At 42.0% G+C, this 21967-nt stretch overlaps 4 protein-coding genes across 15 annotated transcripts in view; all 4 read right to left on the reverse strand.

The window, feature by feature from the left end:
- The window catches only part of LOC120818130 (protocadherin gamma-C5), a 168550-nt gene that overhangs the window by 87080 nt on the left and 59503 nt on the right, over positions 1-21967 (reverse strand). For 4 of the 12 annotated variants that reach the window (XM_078101245.1, XM_040174976.2, XM_078101227.1 and 1 more), the window contains exon 1: positions 7247-9848. The exons of 4 other annotated variants lie outside the window; for them this stretch is intronic. In XM_078101245.1, coding sequence (XP_077957371.1) covers positions 7247-9631 — 2385 coding nt within the window. In that variant the 5' untranslated portion in view covers positions 9632-9848. Of the gene's footprint in view, positions 1-199; positions 3269-7246; positions 9849-21967 lie in introns of those variants that run through there. 4 more of the 12 variants (XM_078101231.1, XM_078101216.1, XM_078101215.1 and 1 more) reach the window with 2 other exon arrangements.
- LOC144406192 (protocadherin beta-16-like) lies at positions 10015-13415 on the reverse strand. The gene has a single exon (XM_078101250.1). The coding sequence runs from the start codon at positions 13413-13415 to the stop codon at positions 10911-10913; it is 2505 nt and encodes an 834-aa protein (XP_077957376.1). The 3' UTR covers positions 10015-10910.
- LOC144406200 (protocadherin gamma-A10-like) lies at positions 12828-17331 on the reverse strand. The gene has a single exon (XM_078101259.1). It carries the CDS (start codon positions 17329-17331, stop codon positions 14926-14928), a length of 2406 nt encoding a protein of 801 aa, XP_077957385.1. The 3' UTR covers positions 12828-14925.
- Positions 16429-21106, reverse strand: LOC144406197 (protocadherin gamma-A11-like). The gene has a single exon (XM_078101256.1). The coding sequence runs from the start codon at positions 20824-20826 to the stop codon at positions 18364-18366; it is 2463 nt and encodes an 820-aa protein (XP_077957382.1). The 5' UTR covers positions 20827-21106; the 3' UTR covers positions 16429-18363.

A 21967-nucleotide genomic window follows, 5' to 3' on the forward strand; every position in this document is an offset into this window, starting at 1 on the left:
GAGATCTAAAAATATGATGTATTGTTGATTAAATATATTTTGGCTACGAAATATATGGAAGGCGTAGACTCGAGCCTGCAACACAATGATTGCCAAACCATGCTCTGTACCAATATAGTATAACAGGTAATACGACCTTTAACGTTTAACAAAAATTCCTCCAATAGTGGTTTAAAAAATAATGTTTAAAAAGTCAAACCTCTAGCGGAGAATCTGGTTCATCCAGGATGTTCTTCTCACTCTGTATCCGCTGCATCGTCCCTGTAGAACTGGGGTCCATTATCAGCACGTTCTGACTACCGACTGTGCCGAACTTACAGTCACTCTTTCTGGAGTCATTCGTCCTGCACACCTCGTAGTTGTACACGTGTGGGAGAGTCCCTGTCCCCAGAGTGTCTGAGTAACGTGGTGGATAATACGGAATCACAGGGAGATTGGAGTGATACAGGACGCGAGACTGTCTCCATCTGTAGATCTTCACTGATATAATAACCACTAAACAAGTGATGAAGAGGAAGGAAACAACAGCCAAAGCCAACACTAAGTAGAAGGTCAGGTTGTCATTGTACTCCTTGTCTTGTGTGTAGTCAGTGAACTCAGACAGCACTTCAGGGAAGCTGTCCGCCACCGCCACGTTAACAATGACTGTAGCTGAACGAGAGGGCTGCCCGTTGTCCTCCACTATCACAGTCAGTCTTTGTTTCACAGCATCTTTATCAGTGACTCCGCGGATAGTTCTTATTTCTCCATTCTGTAAGCCCACTTCAAACAGCGCCCTGTCTGTGGCTTTCTGCAGTTCATAGGAGAGCCAGGCGTTCTGTCCAGAGTCCACATCAACAGCCACCACTTTAGTGACCAGATAGCCCACATCTGCTGAACGAGGAACCATCTCTGCCACCAGAGAGCCTCCCGTCTGCACCGGGTACAGAACCTGAGGAGGGTTGTCGTTCAGGTCTTGGACTATTAATCTAACTGTAGCAACTGAACTCAGAGGAGGGGATCCAGCATCACGAGCAGTTACGTTGAATTCAAAGCTTTTGATTTGCTCAAAATCAAATGACCTCACTGCGTGAATGACACCACTTTCTGAATTTATGGACACTAACGAGGACACAGCTGCCCCATTAACCTCTTTCTCCTCCAGGAAGTAAGACACCCGAGCGTTTTGGCCCGAGTCTGCATCACGAGCACTGAGAGTGAACACAGAAAACCCAGGAGAGTTGTTCTCTGGTAAAGTCTTACTGTATTCTGACTGGTGAAATTCAGGAGGGTTGTCATTCACATCAGACACTTTTACATTGATTTGCTTCCTGCTAGTCAGAGGAGGGGAGCCTTGGTCAGAGACCGTTATAGTGATGTTGTACTCAGGGATACTTTCTCTGTCTAGGACGTTATCGGTTACTATAGTATAATATCCAGTTAATGCAGACTCAATTTTGAAAGGCATGTCAGAGTCAATGGAGCATTTGACAACACCGTTACCATGAGAGTCAACATCATCCACATTAATAACAGCAATAGTTGTACCTGGAGGAGAGTCCTCGGATATCAAGTTAGCAAATGACATCAGCTGTATTGTAGGGAAGTTGTCATTCTCATCAATTATTTGAATTATTACTTTGCACGTATCTGAATATCCTCCTTGGTCACTAGCCTTAATGTTTAATTGATACGTGTTAGATTTTTCAAAATCTAGTTTACCTGCAACTTTAATCTCTCCAGTTTTGTCATTTACTTCAAAAAGCGGCTTCACTTCTCTGCTTACATGTGCTATGGAAAATGTTACTTCACCATAGTGTCCTTTATCTGCGTCATTGGCACTCACAGTGGTTACTTCTGTTCCTTCTGGAGAGTTCTCCTTGATTTCTGCTTTATAAACAGGCTGACTACAAACTGGCGCATTATCGTTAGCATCTAGCACGGTGATATGAATGCGTACTGTCCCTGATCTGTGTGGTTCTCCTCCATCTGAAGCAATCAGCACGAGTGTGTGAGTCTCCTCTTTTTCTCGGTCTAACGGGTTTTGTAAAACCATTTCGATCGATTTCCCTCCATCAGGCTGGTTCTGTACTTCTAATTTAAAATGATCAACGGGTTTCAAGATGTATTTTGTAATTTCATTTATGCCAACATCGGGATCAAATGCACGCTCTATTGAGAACCGTGTCCCAGCTGGGGCATTTTCAACAATATTCAAACTGATTTCATCCTTTGGGAACGACGGGCTGTTATCGTTCACGTCTATTACCTCCACGGTGACCCGATAAAGCTGGATGGGATTTTCTAAAATGACTTCGAAACTGAAGCTACAGGGCGTCGTCTTTCCACACAGCTCTTCTCGGTCGATTCGCTCTTTAATCACAAGGGTGCCTTTGTCCCGGTTTAAATCAACGTACTGTCGACTCTCCTTTGTAATAATCCGAGCTTTACCTGATTTGAGCCTCGCAACATCCAAACCTAAATCTCTAGCGATGTTTCCAACGAAAGACCCCTCTGCCTGTTCCTCTGGCACGGAATAGCGAGCCTGTCCAGTCACTGAGCTCAGCTTAAAAAGACAAAGAATGACAAACAGAGCTTGTCCTCGGCCTCTAAAATCGGTTATCCGCATAAAAGCCATCATGAATCCAACTAAAGATAAACGGTAATCCTTTTCCAAAAAAAAGATCGTTGTTGAAAAAAAGTAAACGATATCATCAGCAGAGATAATCCTCGACAAATGCTTCGTTATACCACATCAGGAGACGGACCGTGTCTTCTCTGAACAGTGAAACATTGAACGGATTGAAAGGGGTTGACTGCTGCGCTGCTTACACTGTAAGTCAGTGATGTATCAACAGCGGCGCTCAGAGCCCGTCCAAGGAAATGGAATCGAAGTCTACAATATTAATGGCCTTTTAAATATTCGATTAAAACAATTTAATTAATTTCAGTTATCGTGTGAAAAATGTATATTCAGATCATTATGAAGAATAACGTACCTTTATTTTGACAAAAATTAAACAAATACAGCGAGAATACTGTGAGGCTATTAACGAATTACAAAAACTCTATCGATTTGATCTTAATTGTGTATGTTTGTTTATTTGTAGGACACCTTTTTTCAGCCCCCCATAAGTTTGATGATTAACTATATATGGTGAAATTAATCATTATACATTAAAAAAGGTGACAATTTGTGTTATATTTCTATTTCCCCTGTGTATTTTGCTTGCATTTGTAACTCGTTAGAAAGCTACTTCAAAATGATTCCGTTTACCGTTTCAGAACCAAGGACAGTGACTAAACTATCTCCTGACATCAGTATTAACGTGCACTTTGCCTCAACTAATTCAGGAGAAAGATAGACAAACTTTTTTTAGTCACTGGTCTTGCATACCTCGTAGTTGTACACACGCTGCTCTTGTCTATTTTTTCGTTGACGATTAAAATACCCTCGTCTGTTTTCATCTAAGCGCACTGAGTGCTTTGTTTAGTCGAAAAACGGGCACGACCTCAACGCAGCGTTTGCACATCCACACCAATGTCTTAAAAAAATTGCTCCGATAAGTGACGTGCTTTTAATGTCCTCCCTATTCACATATCTCATTTTCCGGCGCACGGCATTGAAACAAGGAAAGAACACCAGTGGTGTGTGGGGGTAGTTGTCGTTGCGGGTGGAACGAAAACAAAACTGGGCGGAACTGCCGTGCACGGGTTATAGGACAATTGTAAACGTCAAGAAAAACGCCTGGTGACGCGTGGGGAATATGTCAGAGGGACGAGCGCATATAATTGGTAGAAAAGCCGGTCAATTTTCAAAATAAAACATTTTGCAGAAAATATATATATATTCTTTCTGTGGTGTAGCCTGGTAGCTAATGGCCCACGGACCGGTACTGGTCCGCGGCCCGGTGGTTGGGAACCACTGGGTTAGCAGGCACACTTGAAAGGCAACCATACCTTTTTAACAACATCAAAAAGCACTTACATAATAAAATGTGAAGATCAACATATCAAAGACCTCACCTCTAGAGGAGAGTCTGGTTCATCCAGGATGTTCTTCTCACTCTGTATCCGCTGCATCGTTCCTGTAGAACTGGGGTCCATTATCAGCACGTTCTGACTACCGACTGTGCCGAACTTATAGTCACTCTTTCTGGAGTCATTCGTCCTGCACACCTCGTAGTTGTACACGTGTGGGAGAGTCCCTGTCCCCAGAGTGTCTGAGTAACGTGGTGGATAATACGGAATCACAGGGAGATTGGAGTGATACAGGACGCAAGATTGTCTCCATCTGTAGATCTTCACTGATATAATAACCACTAAACACGTGATGAAGAGGAAAGAAACTACAGCCAAAGCCAACACCAAGTAGAAGGTCAGGTTGTCATTGTACTCCTTGTCTTGTGTGTAGTCAGTGAACTCAGACAGCACTTCAGGGAAGCTGTCTGCCACCGCCACGTTGACAATGACTGTAGCTGAACGAGAGGGCTGCCCGTTGTCCTCCACTATCACAGTCAGTCTTTTTTTCACAGCATCTTTATCAGTGACTCCGCGGATAGTTCTTATTTCTCCATTCTGTAAGCCCACTTCAAACAGCGCCCTGTCTGTGGCTTTCTGCAGTTTATAGGAGAGCCAGGCGTTCTGTCCAGAGTCCACGTCAACAGCCACCACTTTAGTGACCAGATAGCCCACATCTGCTGAACGAGGAACCATCTCAGCCACCAGAGAGCCTCCAGTCAGGACCGGGTACAGAACCTGAGGAGGGTTGTCGTTCTGGTCCTGGATCAATATTGTTACCCTCACGTTGCTACTGAGTGGAGGGGAGCCTCCATCTTGCGCTTTGACGCGGAAGTGGAAATCTTTGATCTGCTCGTAGTCAAAAGAGCGTACTGCATGGATGACTCCACTATCAGCACTAACGGACACATACGAGGAGACTGGCACTCCGTTAACCGAGGAGTCCTCCAATATGTAAGAAACACGGGCGTTCTGGTTCCAGTCAGCGTCTCTGGCTTTCACTGTGAATATAGATAGACCTGGTGTGTTGTTTTCTACAATATAGGCCTCATAGGAGCTTCTCTCAAAGACAGGCGCGTTATCATTAACATCGGAGATCTGTAAGGTGAGAGTGACGCTGCTGGAGAGGGAGGGGACTCCTTCATCGGAGCAGGTCACAGTAATATTATACTGAGAAGTGACTTCTCTGTCTAATTCACTGTTGGTTCGTATGCTGTAGAAACCATTCGATGTATTTTCAATGACAAAAGTTAAACTGTCACTCAAAAAACATTTAACTTCTCCATTCATATCTGAGTCAGCGTCATCCACATTCATAACAGCAACAACTGTTTGAAACGTAGAATCTTCTGGAATAGAATGTATTTTTGACATTAAATCTATTATTGGAATATTGTCATTCACATCGATAATGTCCAATAATATTTTGCATGAGTGAGTCAGCCCCCCTTGATCTCGTGCTTTAACATCGAGCTGATAAAGTTTTGATATTTCATAGTCTATTTTGCCAATCAAACGTAACTCACCACTTGTCGCATTTATTTCAAATACATCAAAAATTCTCTCATTGTTACTGGAAATGGAATATGTTACGATACCATTCGTGCCTTGATCTCTGTCTTTTGCTGTTACAGTCATTAATGAAGTTCCCTTCTCTGAGTTTTCCATTAAACTTGCTTTATAAGTTGACTGCGTGAACAAAGGAGCATTGTCATTTGCATCCAATACCGTAACATGAATTTGAACTGTTCCTGACAGCTGAGGTTCCCCTCCGTCGACTGCTGTTAGTGTTAACGTGAGATGCTGTATTTCCTCCCGATCGAGAGGTTTCTCTAAGACCATCTCTACCTCCTTTTCTCCAGCAGCATTGTCGTTGAGTAATACAACAAAATGATCTGTCGGATTTAGGGAGTAGCTCTTAAGTCCGTTCATACCGACATCATAATCCAATGCTTTCTCCAATATAAATTTGGAACCCCTTACAGCCGATTCGCTAATCTCAAATAGCATATTACTCATTTTAAATATTGGGGCGTTGTCGTTTATATCGGTTATTTCCACCGTAATGCGAAAGAACTCGATGGGATTTTCCAAAATGATTTGGAAATGTAAAGCGCACGGAGTCGTTTGTTTGCATAACGCCTCCCTGTCAATTCTCTCTTTGACGAGAAGGAGACCCTTTTCCTTATTCAACTCGATATATTCGGCGCCGTTTCCTACATGCAGGCGAGATTTTCCGGTCTTCAGACGTTTTAAATCTAAACCCAAATCTTGCGCTATGCTACCAATCAACGAGCCTTTTGACATTTCCTCGGGAATTGAATAGCTGACCTGCCCGCACACGGGGCTGACAAAAAGCATCGAGAAAAACAACATTACTTGCCGTCTCATTGTTTCGTTCAAGATCAAACCGAATACACAAAAAAGGGAAATTTGCAAAACAGACAGTCGTATCCCAGTCAATCGATGACTAATGAAGAACCACAGAAATCTCGATCACTATATTTCCAGTTTCTTTGCCCGTGTGCAGTTTTCGGTAGCTCGCGGTGTCCATTGTCTCAGCCTTGCTTCTCCCAAATATAAAGGATCAGGGAGGTGCTGCTGAAATCTGCAGTGAAACTACCTAACACTGGCCAACAGCGTCCCTAAGAGTACAGAATATGAAAATGCACAAGACACATAGGGAGTCAAAATGCAGCACTAACAGAGAGAAAATACTATATTTCAAATAACTGGTAATAATTGCACAGTGTAGCGTGATTATCGGGATTGCAAAATTTGCTTTCAATACGTTATCAGAATAGAAATGAAAGGAAGAAAAGAGAATTGAATTCTCTAAATAAAATTGGAGTGAAATGGCTTTCCTGATAAAGTGAAGTAAATTAAACTACTGTCAATGATATATACAGTAATATACACACAATCATGCGTAACTTTAACATTGACAAATAAAGGCTAATTTAACTCCTGCTATGATTTGAAGTAACAATTCGTAAACTACTGCCCGTGCTGCTGAAACGTACATATTATAGCAGACCGAAAAGGTGGTTAATATAACAATGAAACGCTTCTCTTTGTCCCTAAAAAATGCTATTGCTGTGTGCATAACGCCACACCTAAGGCGACACCAGTGCCTCTGTCCATGGTGCTTGTTGCAAACCCATTACAAAATGGGACCTGGTTAGGATTTCCTCAGTTGTAGGAATCATGCAAATGAACGAAAATGTCATTACACCAAATTACCAACCTCTAGAGGAGAATCTGGCTCATCCAAGATGTTCTTCTCACTTTGCATCCGCTGCATCGTCCCTGTAGAACTGGGGTCCATTATCAGCACGTTCTGACTACCGACTGTGCCGAACTTACAGTCACTCTTTCTGGAGTCATTCGTCCTGCACACCTCGTAGTTGTACACGTATGGGAGAGTCCCTGTCCCCAAAGTGTCTGAGTAACGTGGCGGATAATACGGAATCACAGGGAGATTGGAGTGATACAGGACGCGAGACTGTCTCCATCTGTAGATCTTCACGGATATAATAACCATTAAACACGTGATGAAGAGGAAGGAAACTACAGCCAAAGCCAACACTAAGTAGAAAGTCAGGTTGTCATTGTACTCCTTGTCTTGTGTGTAGTCAGTGAACTCAGACAGCACTTCAGGGAAGCTGTCCGCCACCGCCACGTTAACAATGACTGTAGCTGAACGAGAGGGCTGCCCGTTGTCCTCCACTATCACAGTCAGTCTTTGTTTCACAGCATCTTTATCAGTGACTCCGCGGATAGTTCTTATTTCTCCATCCTGTAAGCCCACTTCAAACAGCGCCCTGTCTGTGGCTTTCTGTAGTTTATAGGAGAGCCAGGCGTTCTGTCCAGAGTCCACATCAACAGCCACCACTTTAGTGACCAGATAGCCCACATCTGCTGAACGAGGAACCATCTCTGCCACCAGAGAGCCTCCCGTCTGCACCGGGTACAGAACCTGGGGAGGGTTGTCGTTCTGGTCCTGGATCAGTACTTTCACAGTCACGTTGCTCCTGAGTGGAGGGGAGCCTCCATCTTGCGCTTTGACGCAGAAGTGGAAATCTTTGATCTGCTCGTAGTCAAAAGAGCGCACTGCATGGATGACTCCACTATCAGCACTAACGGACACATACGAGGAGACTGGCACTCCGTTAACAGAAGAGTCCTGCAGTATGTAAGAAACACGGGCGTTCTGGTTCCAGTCAGCGTCACTGGCTCTCACTGTGAATATAGAGAGACCCGGTGTGTTGTTTTCTACAATATAGGCCTCATATGAGCTCCTCTCAAATACAGGTGCGTTATCATTAACATCGGAGATCTGTAAGGTGAGAGTGACGCTGCTGGAGAGGGAGGGGACTCCTTCATCGGAGCAGGTGACCGTGATATTACACTCAGCTAATGTCTCTCTGTCTAATTCACTGTCGGTAACCAAACTATAGAAATTACTGGTTGACGTTTTTAAAATGAATGGTACATTGTCACTAATAAAACAATGCACTTTTCCGTTTCCTCCAGTGTCCTTGTCCTCAATATTTATCATAGTAACAACGGTATTGAGTTGGGCATCTTCTGATATAATATTTGATTTCGACATTATATTAATTTCCGGCATGTTGTCATTTACATCTTGAACATCAACAATCAATTTACAAGAATCGGTGAGTCCTCCATCGTCACTTGCACGTATATTTATTCGAAAATTGCGCGACTCCTCGTAGTCAATACTTCCAATTAAACTAACTTCACCATTTTCACTATCGATTTTAAACACTTTTCTGACATCATCAAATGTATTTGTTATTGAATATGTTATTTTACCGTTAGTACCCTGATCTGCATCTGAGGCTGAAACACTGCCAACGACTGTTCCCACGGGTGAGTTTTCAGTAACTAAAGCCTTGTAGGTTGGCTGATTGAAAACGGGAGCATTATCATTAGCGTCTAAAACTGAAATAACAATCCGCATTGTTCCTGACATCTGCGGCTCTCCTCCATCTACAGCCGTTAACACAAGAGATATCTGCTCGTTTTTTTCTCTGTCTAAAGGTTTCTGCAGCACCATCTCAACGTTTTTATTACCATCTGCGTTGTTGTGCAATTTCAGTGCAAAATTGTCAGTTGGTTTTAATTCGTACCTTTGAAGATCATTAATTCCAACATCAAGATCCTCAGCCCTTTCAAGCACGAATTTTGCTCCGATGACAGCTGACTCACTTATTTTGAATTTGATTACTCCTTCTTCAAAGCTTGGTGCATTATCATTGATATCTGCGATCTGGACTGTAACGCTGTAAAATTCCATGGGATTCTCCAAAATAATCTGAAAATGTAAAGCACAAGGCGTCGTCTGTCGGCAAAGCGCTTCTCTGTCTATTCTCTCTTTGACGAGGAGGACTCCCCTGTCTCTGCTCAGCTCGATGTATTCGTCGCTTTCTCGAGAATAAATTCGAGCTTTACCAGCAGCCAAACGTTTTATATCCAAACCTAGATCTTGTGCTATGGTACCGACTAAAGAGCCTTTCGCCATTTCCTCCGGTATAGTGTAGCTGACCTGCCCGGTTACTGAACCAAGAGAAAGGAGAGAAAGGAACAACAGCGCTGGTCCTTTCATTGTTCAATCCGTGTATTTTCTTCGCAAGGCTCGACAGTCCGGTTAAATATCCGATGTTCTGAACTTAATCATGATGTCAAAAATCAACGTTTCAGGAGTTACGATCCGGCAAACGAAAATAAACGTCTCAGAAGTCGTCGTGTCCAATATAATATATCCCGATAGTGCGGTCTCTCTCTTTTTTTAGCTTCCTTCGTTATGGTGATATTACATGGGAGGTGCTGCTATAGCATCACTCGCAGTCGTGCACACATTGGTCTACAGCGGCCCTCAGAGTTCACCACGTAAAACTACAAAGAACGAACAAAGTAATCCGTTTAGCACACTTACTAATAGGTAACTTGATGAACAATAATAATAACATTAGCAACAAGGTGAGATGATTCTATAAAATTCTGACTAGGATTTTTTTTGTCTGAATCATGTGCATTAAAATGTTTCTGTAAGAGATATTAAACATAATTGAACAAAATTGTGAGAATAAAAAATAAGTATTAATTAGAAAGGAAGGGGGAAATAACTACCGAAAGCTTGAAATACTTAATACACCAAACACTTCTCGAAAGGAAATGGACGAGTCAAACATGACCTTCAGACCAAGGAGCCGTAAAGAAGAACGTTTAAAGATGGTCAATGACCACCCTATTTTCTTTTTAATGCAGATAGAAATATTAAATGTGACAATTATACCATATAAAAAACTATATTCTTAAAAAACACATTATTGAACCATGTGTTTAATATGCATTAAAAAGGTATGCACTGCATGTTTAATCTGAACTCAAATGTAATAAATCTAAGAAAAAAATGTTTATTTGGAATATTAGTAAATAACTTCACCAGGAACTATACCAAGGTGATTGATCTATAAAAACCTTGCCAAAATACCATCTAAAAAGAACCAAGAAAAAACATTTACTTTAAAAAAAATATTGGACAGTAGAGAAGTGACAGTGAAAGTGACGGAAGCAAATACAACAATACAAATGTGACTTTGTGACAAAGATTGCCATCCACCTTAATTGAGAATAAAAGCCAAAATCAGTGTGAAAAAGGTTCAGATAAGTCTTACCGTTAAATGATATAGGGGTTGACTTTAACATGAGATGCAACAAAGTAAAAGTGAAATCCATGTTACATGAAATAAAACCGACTAATAACTGAGAATGTAGACGTTCTGTCCATGGTCCTGAAAATGCAAAACCTCTTCCCAGCACTTTACTATAGCGCAGATAAACCGTGAAAGACAAGTGAAGACGTATATACGAAGCAACATTATTTAACTGACCTCTAGAGGAGAGTCTGGTTCATCCAGGATGTTCTTCTCACTCTGTATCCGCTGCATCGTTCCTGTAGAACTGGGGTCCATTATCAGCACGTTCTGACTACCGACTGTGCCGAACTTACAGTCACTCTTTCTGGAGTCATTCGTCCTGCACACCTCGTAGTTGTACACGTGTGGGAGAGTCCCTGTCCCCAAAGTGTCTGAGTAACGTGGCGGATAATACGGAATCACAGGAAGATTGGAGTGATACAGGACGCGAGACTGTCTCCATCTGTAGATCTTCACCGATATAATAACCACTAAACACGTGATGAAGAGGAAGGAAACTACAGCCAAAGCCAACACTAAGTAGAAGGTCAGGTTGTCATTGTACTCCTTGTCTTGTGTGTAGTCAGTGAACTCAGACAGCACTTCAGGGAAGCTGTCCGCCACCGCCACGTTAACAATGACTGTAGCTGAACGAGAGGGCTGCCCGTTGTCCTCCACTATCACAGTCAGTCTTTGTTTCACAGCATCTTTATCAGTGACTCCGCGGATAGTTCTTATTTCTCCATCTTGTAAGCCCACTTCAAACAGCGCCCTGTCTGTGGCTTTCTGTAGTTTATAGGAGAGCCAGGCGTTCTGTCCAGAGTCCACATCAACAGCCACCACTTTAGTGACCAGATAGCCCACATCTGCTGAACGAGGAACCATCTCAGCCACCAGAGAGCCTCCAGTCTGGACTGGATATAGAACCTGGGGAGGGTTGTCGTTCACGTCTTGAACTATTAATCTAACTGTAGCAACTGAACTCAGAGGAGGGGATCCGGCATCACGAGCAGTTACGTTGAATTCAAAGCTTTTGATTTGCTCAAAATCAAACGACCTTACTGCGTGAATGACACCACTTTCTGAATTTATGGACACTAACGAGGACACAGCTGCCCCATTAACCTCTTTCTCGTCCAGGAAGTAAGACACCCGAGCGTTTTGGCCCGAGTCTGCATCACGAGCACTGAGAGTGAACACAGAAACACCAGGAGAGTTGTTCTCTGGTAAAGTCTTACTGTATTCTGACTGGTGAAATTCAGGAGGGTTGTCATTCACATCAGAGACTTTTACATTGATTTGTTTCCTGCTAGTCAGAGGAGGAGAGCCTTGGTCAGAAACCGTTATAGTGATGTTGTACTCATGGATACTTTCTCTGTCTAAGACGTTATCGGTTAGTATAGTATAATATCCAGTTAATGAAGACTCCATTTTAAAAGGCATGTCAGAGTCAATGGAGCATTTGACAACACCGTTACCATCAGAGTCAACGTCATCCACATTAATAACAGCAATAGTTGTACCTGGAGGAGAGTCCTCGGATATCGAGTTGGCAAATGACATCAACTGTATTGTAGGGATGTTGTCATTCTCATCAATAATTTGAATTATGAGTTTGCACGTGTCAGACAGTCCTCCGTGGTCACTAGCCTTAACGTTTAATTGATGTGTTTCGGATTTTTCAAAATCTAGTTTACTTGCAACTTTAATCTCTCCAGTTTTGTCATTTACTTCAAAGAGCTGCTTCACTTCTCTGGTCACATGTGCTATGGAAAACGTTACTTCACTATTGACTCCTTTATCTGCGTCATTGGCACTCACAGTGGTTACTACTGTTCCTTCTGGAGAGTTCTCCTTGACTTCTGCTTTATAAACCGGCTGACTACAAACTGGCGCATTATCATTGATATCGAGCACAGTGATATGAATGCGTACTGTCCCTGATCTGTGTGGTTCTCCTCCATCTGAAGCAATCAGCACGAGTGTGTGAGTCTCCTCTTTTTCTCGGTCTAAAAGGTTTTGTAAAACCATCTCGATGGATTTCCCTCCTTCAGGCTGGTTCTGTACTTCTAATTTAAAATTATCAACGGGTTTCAGGATGTATTTTTGAATGTCATTAATTCCAACATCTGGGTCGTATGCACTCTCTAATGAGAAGCGAGTCCCCGTTACAACACTTTCAAAAATATTCAAACTGATTTCATCCTTTGGGAACGACGGGCTGTTATCGTTCACGTCTATTACCTCCACGGTCACCCGATAAAGCTGGATGGGATTTTCTAAAATGACTTCGAAACTGAAGCTACAGGGCGTCGTCTTTCCACACAGCTCTTCTCGGTCGATTCGCTCTTTAATCACGAGGGTGCCTTTGTCCCGGTTTAAATCAACGTACTGTCGTCTCCCCTTTGTAATAATCCGAGCTTTACCTGATATGAGCCTCGCAACATCCAAACCTAAATCTCTAGCGATGTTTCCAACGAAAGACCCCTCTGCCTGTTCCTCTGTTACGGAATAGCGAGCCTGTCCAGTCACTGAGCTCAGCTTAAAAAGACAAAGAATGACAAACAGTGCTTGTCCTCGGCCTCTAAGATCGGTTTTCCTAATAAAAGCCATCATGAATCCAACTGAAGATGAACGGTAATCCTTTTCCATCCAAAACTGGTCGTTGTTGAAAAAAGGAAACAATATCATCAGGAGAGATAATCCTCGACAAATGCTTCGTTATAACACTTCAGGAGACTGACCGTGTCTTCGTTGTACGTACTGAACGGGGTGGACTGCTGCTCTGCTTACACTGTTAGTCAGTGATGTATCAACAGCGGCGCTCAGAGCCCGTCCAAGGAAATGGAAGTGAAGACTACAATATGAATCCCAATTTAAATATACGATTCAAACATTTTAAATAAATTCTGTTCATGCATGAAACATTTAAATGCAGATTATTATTAAAAAGCACGAGTTTTTTAGACAGGATTAAAAAAATACAACGAAAATACTATAAAAGCCTTTTAACATATTAATAAAACTTTATCGATTCGATATTATTTTTGTTGACATCACAATAATGTACTACAGTGAAAGAATAATCATCACTGGTTGCAGAAAGCTTTTTTGCGAAGTATCTTTTCAGCTGTTTAATTTTCGTCAAACCTATAAAATATTTTTTAACATTAAAGATGATTTTGTTTGAAAATTAATACTATCAATTTAATGAATGAGAGAGACAGAAAACTGACATGAATAAGACTGAATAGATGAGAACCCCATCCCTTATCCGGAGGATGATTGTCAACAATGCTGAGATTAATTTGAATACAACATTATAACATTACGCATTAAAAAAAAGTAAGGATTACGGTTTGAGTTTTTTTTCCGGTTCCCATATGCATTTGGCTTGCATTGCAAACTCGTTAAGAAAGCTACTTCAAAATTATTACATTTACCGTTTCAGAACCAAGGACAGTGACTCAATTTACCTCCGGACATCAGAATAAATGTGCACTTTGCTTCAACTGAGTAGAAGAGAAAGAGAAAACACGTCACTCTTTCTTGAGTCACTGGTCTTGCCCACCCCGTACTTTTACACATTCTTTTCTTACCTATTCTGTCGTTGACGATTAAAACAATCTCGTCCGTTTTCAGCTCGGTGCACTGAAAGCTTTGTTTAGTGAAAATACGGGCACGACCAGAACTCAGCCTTTGTACATCCAAACCAATGTCTTGATCAATGCTAGCAATAAGTTACGTAATTTTAATCTCTTTGATTTGGCGTCACACGATGTGATTGAGACAAGGAAAGAACAGCAGAAACGGCAACAACCAACCACAATTCAAACGCCCCTTTTTGGGAGGAGATTTTCTCAAACGCCACTCGAAATTTAATAATATATGAGAGCAAACGCCTTCTGTGTACAATTCATTTAAAAAACAAAGTAAGTTAAATAAAGTATTCCTTTTATGTTACAGTCTTTGTTTGAAATACAATTGTGGGAGAAGTTGTTATGTCTTGTTCTTCTCTTTATATATGGAAAAATGAGCGCTGTGCCTCCACTGAATCATGATCAAAATCATAACTCCTGTGACTGTAACTTGAAATATTCAAGTTGTGTGTGTAAATGGTCATGGGTTAACATACACTTGAGACTAAAAGGCAACCTTACTTTTTTAACACAGACAAAAAAGCACCTACGTGATAAAAAGTTCAACATATAAAGGACCTCACCTCTAGAGGAGAGTCTGGTTCATCCAGGATGTTCTTCTCACTCTGTATCCGCTGCATCGTTCCTGTAGAACTGGGGTCCATTATCAGCACGTTCTGACTACCGACTGTTCCGAACTTACAGTCACTCTTTCTGGAGTCATTCGTCCTGCACACCTCGTAGTTGTACACGTGTGGGAGAGTCCCTGTCCCCAGAGTGTCTGAGTAACGTGGTGGATAATACGGAATCACAGGGAGATTGGAGTGATACAGGACGCGAGACTGTCTCCATCTGTAGATCTTCACCGATATAATAACCACTAAACACGTGATAAAGAGGAAGGAAACTACAGCCAAAGCCAACACTAAGTAGAAGGTCAGGTTGTCATTGTACTCCTTGTCTTGTGTGTAGTCAGTGAACTCAGACAGCACTTCAGGGAAGCTGTCCGCCACCGCCACGTTAACAATGACTGTAGCTGAACGAGAGGGCTGCCCGTTGTCCTTCACTATCACAGTCAGTCTTTGTTTCACAGCATCTTTATCAGTGACCCCGCGGATAGTTCTTATTTCTCCATTCTGTAAGCCTACTTCAAACAGCGCCCTGTCTGTGGCTTTCTGCAGTTTATAGGAGAGCCAGGCGTTCTGTCCAGAGTCCACGTCAACAGCCACCACTTTAGTGACCAGATAGCCCACATCTGCTGAACGAGGAACCATCTCAGCCACCAGAGAGCCTCCAGTCTGGACCGGGTACAGAACCTGGGGAGGGTTGTCGTTCTGGTCCTGGATCATTACTTTCACAGTCACGTTGCTACTGAGTGGAGGGGAGCCTCCATCCTGCGCTTTGACGCGGAAGTGGAAATCTTTGATCTGCTCGTAGTCAAAAGAGCGCACTGCATGGATGACTCCACTATCAGCACTAACGGACACATACGAGGAGACTGGCACTCCGTTAACAGAGGAGTCCTCCAGGATGTAAGATACACGTGCGTTCTGGTTCCAGTCAGCGTCTCTGGCTTTCACTGTGAATATAGAGAGTCCCGGTGTGTTGTTTTCTACAATATAGGCCTCACATGAGCTTCTCTCAAATACAGGCGCGTTATCATTAACATCAGAGATCTGTAAGGTGAGAGTGACGCTGCTGGAGAGGGAGGGGACTCCTTCATCGGAGCAGGTCACAGTTATATTATAATCAGACGCTTTCTCTCTGTCAATTTCACTATCTGTCACTAAACTATAAAAGTTATCTGTTGATGTTTTTAAAATGAACGGTAAGTTTTCGCCGATAAAACATTTGACGTTTCCGTTTTCTTCAGAATCTAGATCTTCAATATTTATCATTGTAACCACTGTGTTGAGTTTGGCATCCTCTGATACAACAGTTGACTTGGACATTATGTTAATTTCAGGCTTGTTGTCATTCACGTCTTGTACATCAACACTTAACTTACACGAATCTGTGAGTCCTCCGTCGTCACTTGCAAGTACATTTATTTGAAAGTGTCTAGATTTTTCGAAATCAATATCGCCGATTAATAAAACCTCCCCGTTTTCATCATTTACCTCGAATACTTTGCGGACATTATCAAACGTATTTGTTATTGAATATGTTATTTTACCGTTAGAACCCTGATCTGCGTCTGACGCTGAAACAGTGGCAACAACTGTTCCTCGAGGAGAGTTTTCAGTAACTGAAGCCTTGTAGGTTGGCTGAGTAAAAACGGGAGCATTATCATTAGCGTCTAAAACTGTAATAATAATCAGCATTGTTCCTGACATCTGCGGCTCTCCTCCATCTACAGCCGTTAACACAAGAGATATCTGCTCTTGTTTCTCTCTGTCCAAAGGCTTCTGGAGTACCATCTCAACATGTTTATAACCATTTGCATTATGATTGAGTTTTAAAGCAAAATGATCTGTTGGTTTTAATTCATAGCTTTTAACATCGTTAATTCCTTCATCAAGATCCATGGCCCTCTGTAGAACAAATTTAGCTCCGGTGATCGCCGACTCGCTAATTTTGAATTTCATCTCACTCTTTTCAAAGGTCGGTGCATTGTCATTGATATCTGTGATCTGGATTGTGACACTGTAAAATTCCATAGGATTCTCCAGAATAATCTGAACATCCAACGCGCAAAGCACTGTCTCCGGACACAGCACCTCCCTGTCGATTCTCTCTTTGACGAGGAGGAATCCTCTGTCTCTGTTCAGCTCTACGTACTCGTCGCTGTTCCTCGTGTAGATCCTGGCTTTACCGGACACCAAACGCCGTCTATCTAAATCCAAATCTTGCGCAATATTTCCCACTAATGAGCCTCTCGACATTTCCTCCGGAATTGAGTAGCTGACTTGTCCAAACACGGAGTAGTGGTAAAGGAGAGCGATAAACAACAGCACTTGCCGATTCATTGTTCTTTCTGATTTTCCCCAGTGAGGCTTCACGTCGGATGATATTCGAGAAAAAAAAGAAAATATTCCTCCTCAGCTTCCAATGTCGAATATCAAATAAACCACGGCACAATCGACTCGTCGGATGCAAATGTTTTGCATTACGAAATGTATCCTCTTTTTAAATAAAACGTATTCAGCCAACAGAAGTATCCGCTCGATGTTCTTCGTGGTCTCTCTGTGATGTGTCGAAGTGACTTGGGAGGTGCTGTTTAAACCCTGTTTTCATTCAACAACCCTCTGGTCAACAGCGGCCCTAAGAGTCTACACTATAACACTGCAGAACACCGACCGAAATTCAACTATGGGGATCTTAGCATGAGCAATATAGGAAGTAATGAAATATGTAATATCCGGGACAAACGACTGCAGGACGATTTTATCAAAAAACATCTAATGTACGATTTAAGTAATCATAATATTAGATTATAATTGAACAGATGCCCAACTAATGACACTATGTTACTCAGATGTTGTCAAAGACGGAATCTAAAACATTGCTCGAGACATATACGGAAGAATGAAAGCATGAAAATATGACGGGAGGAAAATTATAAAATAACGATATATAGGGCATAACAACAGTCGATAAAGCTTTAATTTAGATGGTACATTTCGCTGTCTAAACTTAGTAAGAACCAACTCGGACGAACAACACAAATCTTGAGGCTGCAAAGGTATTTCAAATATTGTGATAACCTCAAGCAAGAAAAGATCAGTAAATATGTTGTAATTACCTAACAATATTTCTAATACTACTACCAAAAATCATGATATTACAAATTGTGTAATTAATATTGATGAGATGAGATCATATTCAAACCAATGCATCGTGTCTTTGAACAAAGCAGTTGTAAATAAGAATGTATTTGACATTTCTAAGGGAACCGCAGCTAAACATGAACCATATGTGCAATGGTTGTAACTTAAATAATAAACCGACATGAAATCTTTTCATAAAAGTATGAATTCAGTGAAAGGGTATTTAAACATTCAAACCTCTAGAGGAGAGTCTGGTTCATCCAGGATGTTCTTCTCACTCTGTATCCGCTGCATCGTCCCTGTAGAACTGGGGTCCATTATCAGCACGTTCTGACTACCGACTGTGCCGAACTTACAGTCACTCTTTCTGGAGTCATTCGTCCTGCACACCTCGTAGTTGTACACGTGTGGGAGAGTCCCTGTCCCCAGAGTGTCTGAGTAACGTGGTGGATAATACGGAATCACAGGGAGATTGGAGTGATACAGGACGCGAGACTGTCTCCATCTGTAGATCTTCACCGATATAATAACCACTAAACAAGTGATGAAGAGTAAGGAAACTACAGCCAAAGCCAACACTAAGTAGAAGGTCAGGTTGTCATTGTACTCCTTGTCTTGTGTGTAGTCAGTGAACTCAGACAGCACTTCAGGGAAGCTTTCCGCCACCGCCACGTTAACAATGACTGTAGCTGAACGAGAGGGCTGCCCGTTGTCCTCCACTATCACAGTCAGTCTTTGTTTCACAGCATCTTTATCAGTGACTCCGCGGATAGTTCTTATTTCTCCATTCTGTAAGCCCACTTCAAACAGCGCCCTGTCTGTGGCTTTCTGCAGTTTATAGGAGAGCCAGGCGTTCTGTCCAGAGTCCACATCAACAGCCACCACTTTAGTGACCAGATAGCCCACATCTGCTGAACGAGGAACCATCTCAGCCACCAGAGAGCCTCCCGTCTGCACCGGGTACAGAACCTGAGGAGGGTTGTCGTTCAGGTCTTGGACTATTAATCTAACTGTAGCAACTGAACTCAGTGGAGGGGATCCGGCATCACGAGCAGTTACGTTGAATTCAAAGCTTTTAATTTGCTCAAAATCAAACGACCTCACTGCGTGAATGACACCACTTTCTGAATTTACGGACACCAACGAGGACACAGCTGCCCCATTAATCTGTTTCTCCTCCAGGAAGTAAGACACCCGAGCGTTTTGGCCCGAGTCTGCATCACGAGCACTGAGAGTGAACACAGAAAACCCAGGAGAGTTGCTCTCTGGTAAAGTCTTACTGTATTCTGACTGGTGAAATTCAGGAGGGTTGTCATTCACATCAGACACTTTTACATTGATTTGTTTCCTGCTAGTCAGAGGAGGGGAGCCTTGGTCAGAGACCGTTATAGTGATGTTGTACTCAGGGATACTTTCTCTGTCTAGGACGTTATCGGTTACTATAGTATAATATCCAGTTAATGAAGACTCAATTTTGAAAGGCATGTCAGAGTCAATGGAGCATTTGACAACACCGTTACCATCAGAGTCAACATCATGCACATTAATAACAGCAATAGTTGTACCTGGGGGAGAGTCTTCAGATATCGAGTTTGCAAATGACATCAGCTGTATCGCAGGGATGTTGTCATTCTCATCAATTATTTGAATTATAACTTTGCACATATCCGAATATCCTCCTTGGTCACTAGCCTTAACGTTTAATTGATACGTTTTGGCTATTTCAAAGTCTAGCTTACCTGCAACTTTAATCTCTCCAGTTTTAACATTTACTTCAAAAAGCTCCTTCGACTTTTTGGTGGCATACGGAATGGAAAATGTTATTTCACCATTGACTCCTGTATCTGCGTCATTGGCACTCACAGTGGTTACTACTGTTCCTTCTGGGGAGTTCTCCTTGACTTCTGCTTTATAAACAGGCTGACTACAAACTGGCGCATTATCGTTAGCATCTAGCACAGTGACATGAATGCGTACTGTCCCTGATCTTTGTGGTTCTCCTCCATCTGAAGCAATCAGAACGAGCATGTGAGTCTCTTCTTTTTCTCGGTCTAACGGGTTTTGTAAAACCATTTCGATGGATTTCCCTCCATCAGGCTGGCTCTGTACTTGTAATTTAAAATGATCCACGGGTTTGAGGATGTATTTTTGAATGTCATTAATTCCAACATCGGGATCATCGGCACTCATGAGAGAGAAGCGAGTCCCCGTTAAAACACTTTCAACAATATTCAAACGGATTTCATCCCTTGGGAACGAAGGGCTGTTATCGTTCACGTCTATTACCTCCACGGTGACCCGATAAAGCTGGATGGGACTTTCTAAAATGACTTCGAAACTGAAGCTACAGGGCGTCGTCTTTCCACACAGCTCTTCTCGGTCGACTCGCTCTTTAATCACGAGGGTGCCTTTGTCCCGGTTTAAATCAACGTATTGTCGACTCTCCTTTGTAATAATGCGAGCTTTACCTGATTTAAGCCTCGCAACATCCAAACCTAAATCTCTAGCGATGTTTCCAACGAAAGATCCCTCTGCCTGTTCCTCTGGCACGGAATAGCGAGCCTGTCCAGTCACTGAGCTCAGCTTAAAAAGACAAAGAATGACAAACAGTGCTTGTCCTCGGCCTCTAAGATCGGTTATCCACATAAACGCCATCATGAATCCAACTGAAGATGAACGGTAATCCTTTTCCATCCAAAGCTGATCGTTGTTAAAAAAAATAAGGAAACGATATCATAATTAGAGAAAATCCTCGATAAATGCTTCGTTATAACACATGAGGAGACTGACCGTGTCTTCTCTTAGCAGTGAAACATTGAACGGATTGAAAGGGGTGGACTGCTGCGCTGCTTACACTGTTAGTCAGTGATGTATCATCAGCGGCGCTCAGAGCCCGTCCAAGGAAATGCACGTGAAGTCTACAATATTAATACCAATTTAAATACACGATTCAAACAATTTAAATAAATTCAGTTCTTCTATGAAATATGTTAGATTATTTTTTTTGAGAACACAGTAATGTACTATCGAGAAACAACAAGAAGCATTTAAAAAATGAATCAAAAATGAAATGTAAAGTACACTAAAAATTCTACTAATTAGTGTATTTGATATTAATAAGTGATTAAGAAAAAGGTAGCCGAATGTTTGTTTTTGGGATATCTTCTATTCAGCCATTCCACTTTTTTTGTTAAACCTGTTACATTGTTTTTTTTTTTCATTAAAGATGTTTTTGGTAAAACATTGATACTATTAGTTAACTAATGGTTGAGATAGATAGCGAGAGAGAGAGAGCGAGAGCGAGAGCGAGAGCGAGAGCGAGAGCGAGAGCGAGAGCGAGAGCGAGAGCGAGAGAGAGAGAGAGAGAACTGTCACGAGTACAACAGGGAAGATAAGGAAAGCCCTCCCTCAGAAGTATGATGATTAACTAAATATGTGGTGATTAATCTTAATAATGGAATATTATATATTAAAACATTAAGTTTGCGGTTCGTTTTATATTTCGTGTTCCCCTATGTAGTTGGCCTGCATTTGAAACTCGTTAAGACTTTGCTTCAAAATGATTGCGTTTACCGATTCAGCACCAAGGACAGTGACTCAAATTATCACCGGACAGCAGTATAAATGTGCATTTTGCTTCAACTAATTCAGAAGAAATAAAGTCACTCTTTCTTGAGTCACTGGTATTGCCCACCTCGTAGTTTTACACATCCTGCTCTTGTCTTTTCTGTCGTTTGCGAATAAAACAACCTCATCCGTTTTCAGCCCGGTGCACTGCTGCTTTGCTTAGTGGAAATACGGGGACGACAAGACCGCAGCCTTAGCACATCGACAC

Source organism: Gasterosteus aculeatus, chromosome 4 (genome assembly GCF_964276395.1).
Source record: "Gasterosteus aculeatus chromosome 4, fGasAcu3.hap1.1, whole genome shotgun sequence".
Lineage (NCBI taxonomy): Eukaryota > Metazoa > Chordata > Actinopteri > Perciformes > Gasterosteidae > Gasterosteus > Gasterosteus aculeatus.

Excerpts from the sequence above, each read along its gene's own strand:
- LOC144406192 (XM_078101250.1), bottom strand. The coding sequence starts at position 13,415 with ATGATATTGTTTCCTTTTTTCAACAACGACCAGTTTTGGATGGAAAAG.
- LOC144406200 (XM_078101259.1), bottom strand. The coding sequence starts at position 17,331 with ATGAATCGGCAAGTGCTGTTGTTTATCGCTCTCCTTTACCACTACTCC.
- LOC144406197 (XM_078101256.1), bottom strand. The coding sequence starts at position 20,826 with ATGGAAAAGGATTACCGTTCATCTTCAGTTGGATTCATGATGGCGTTT.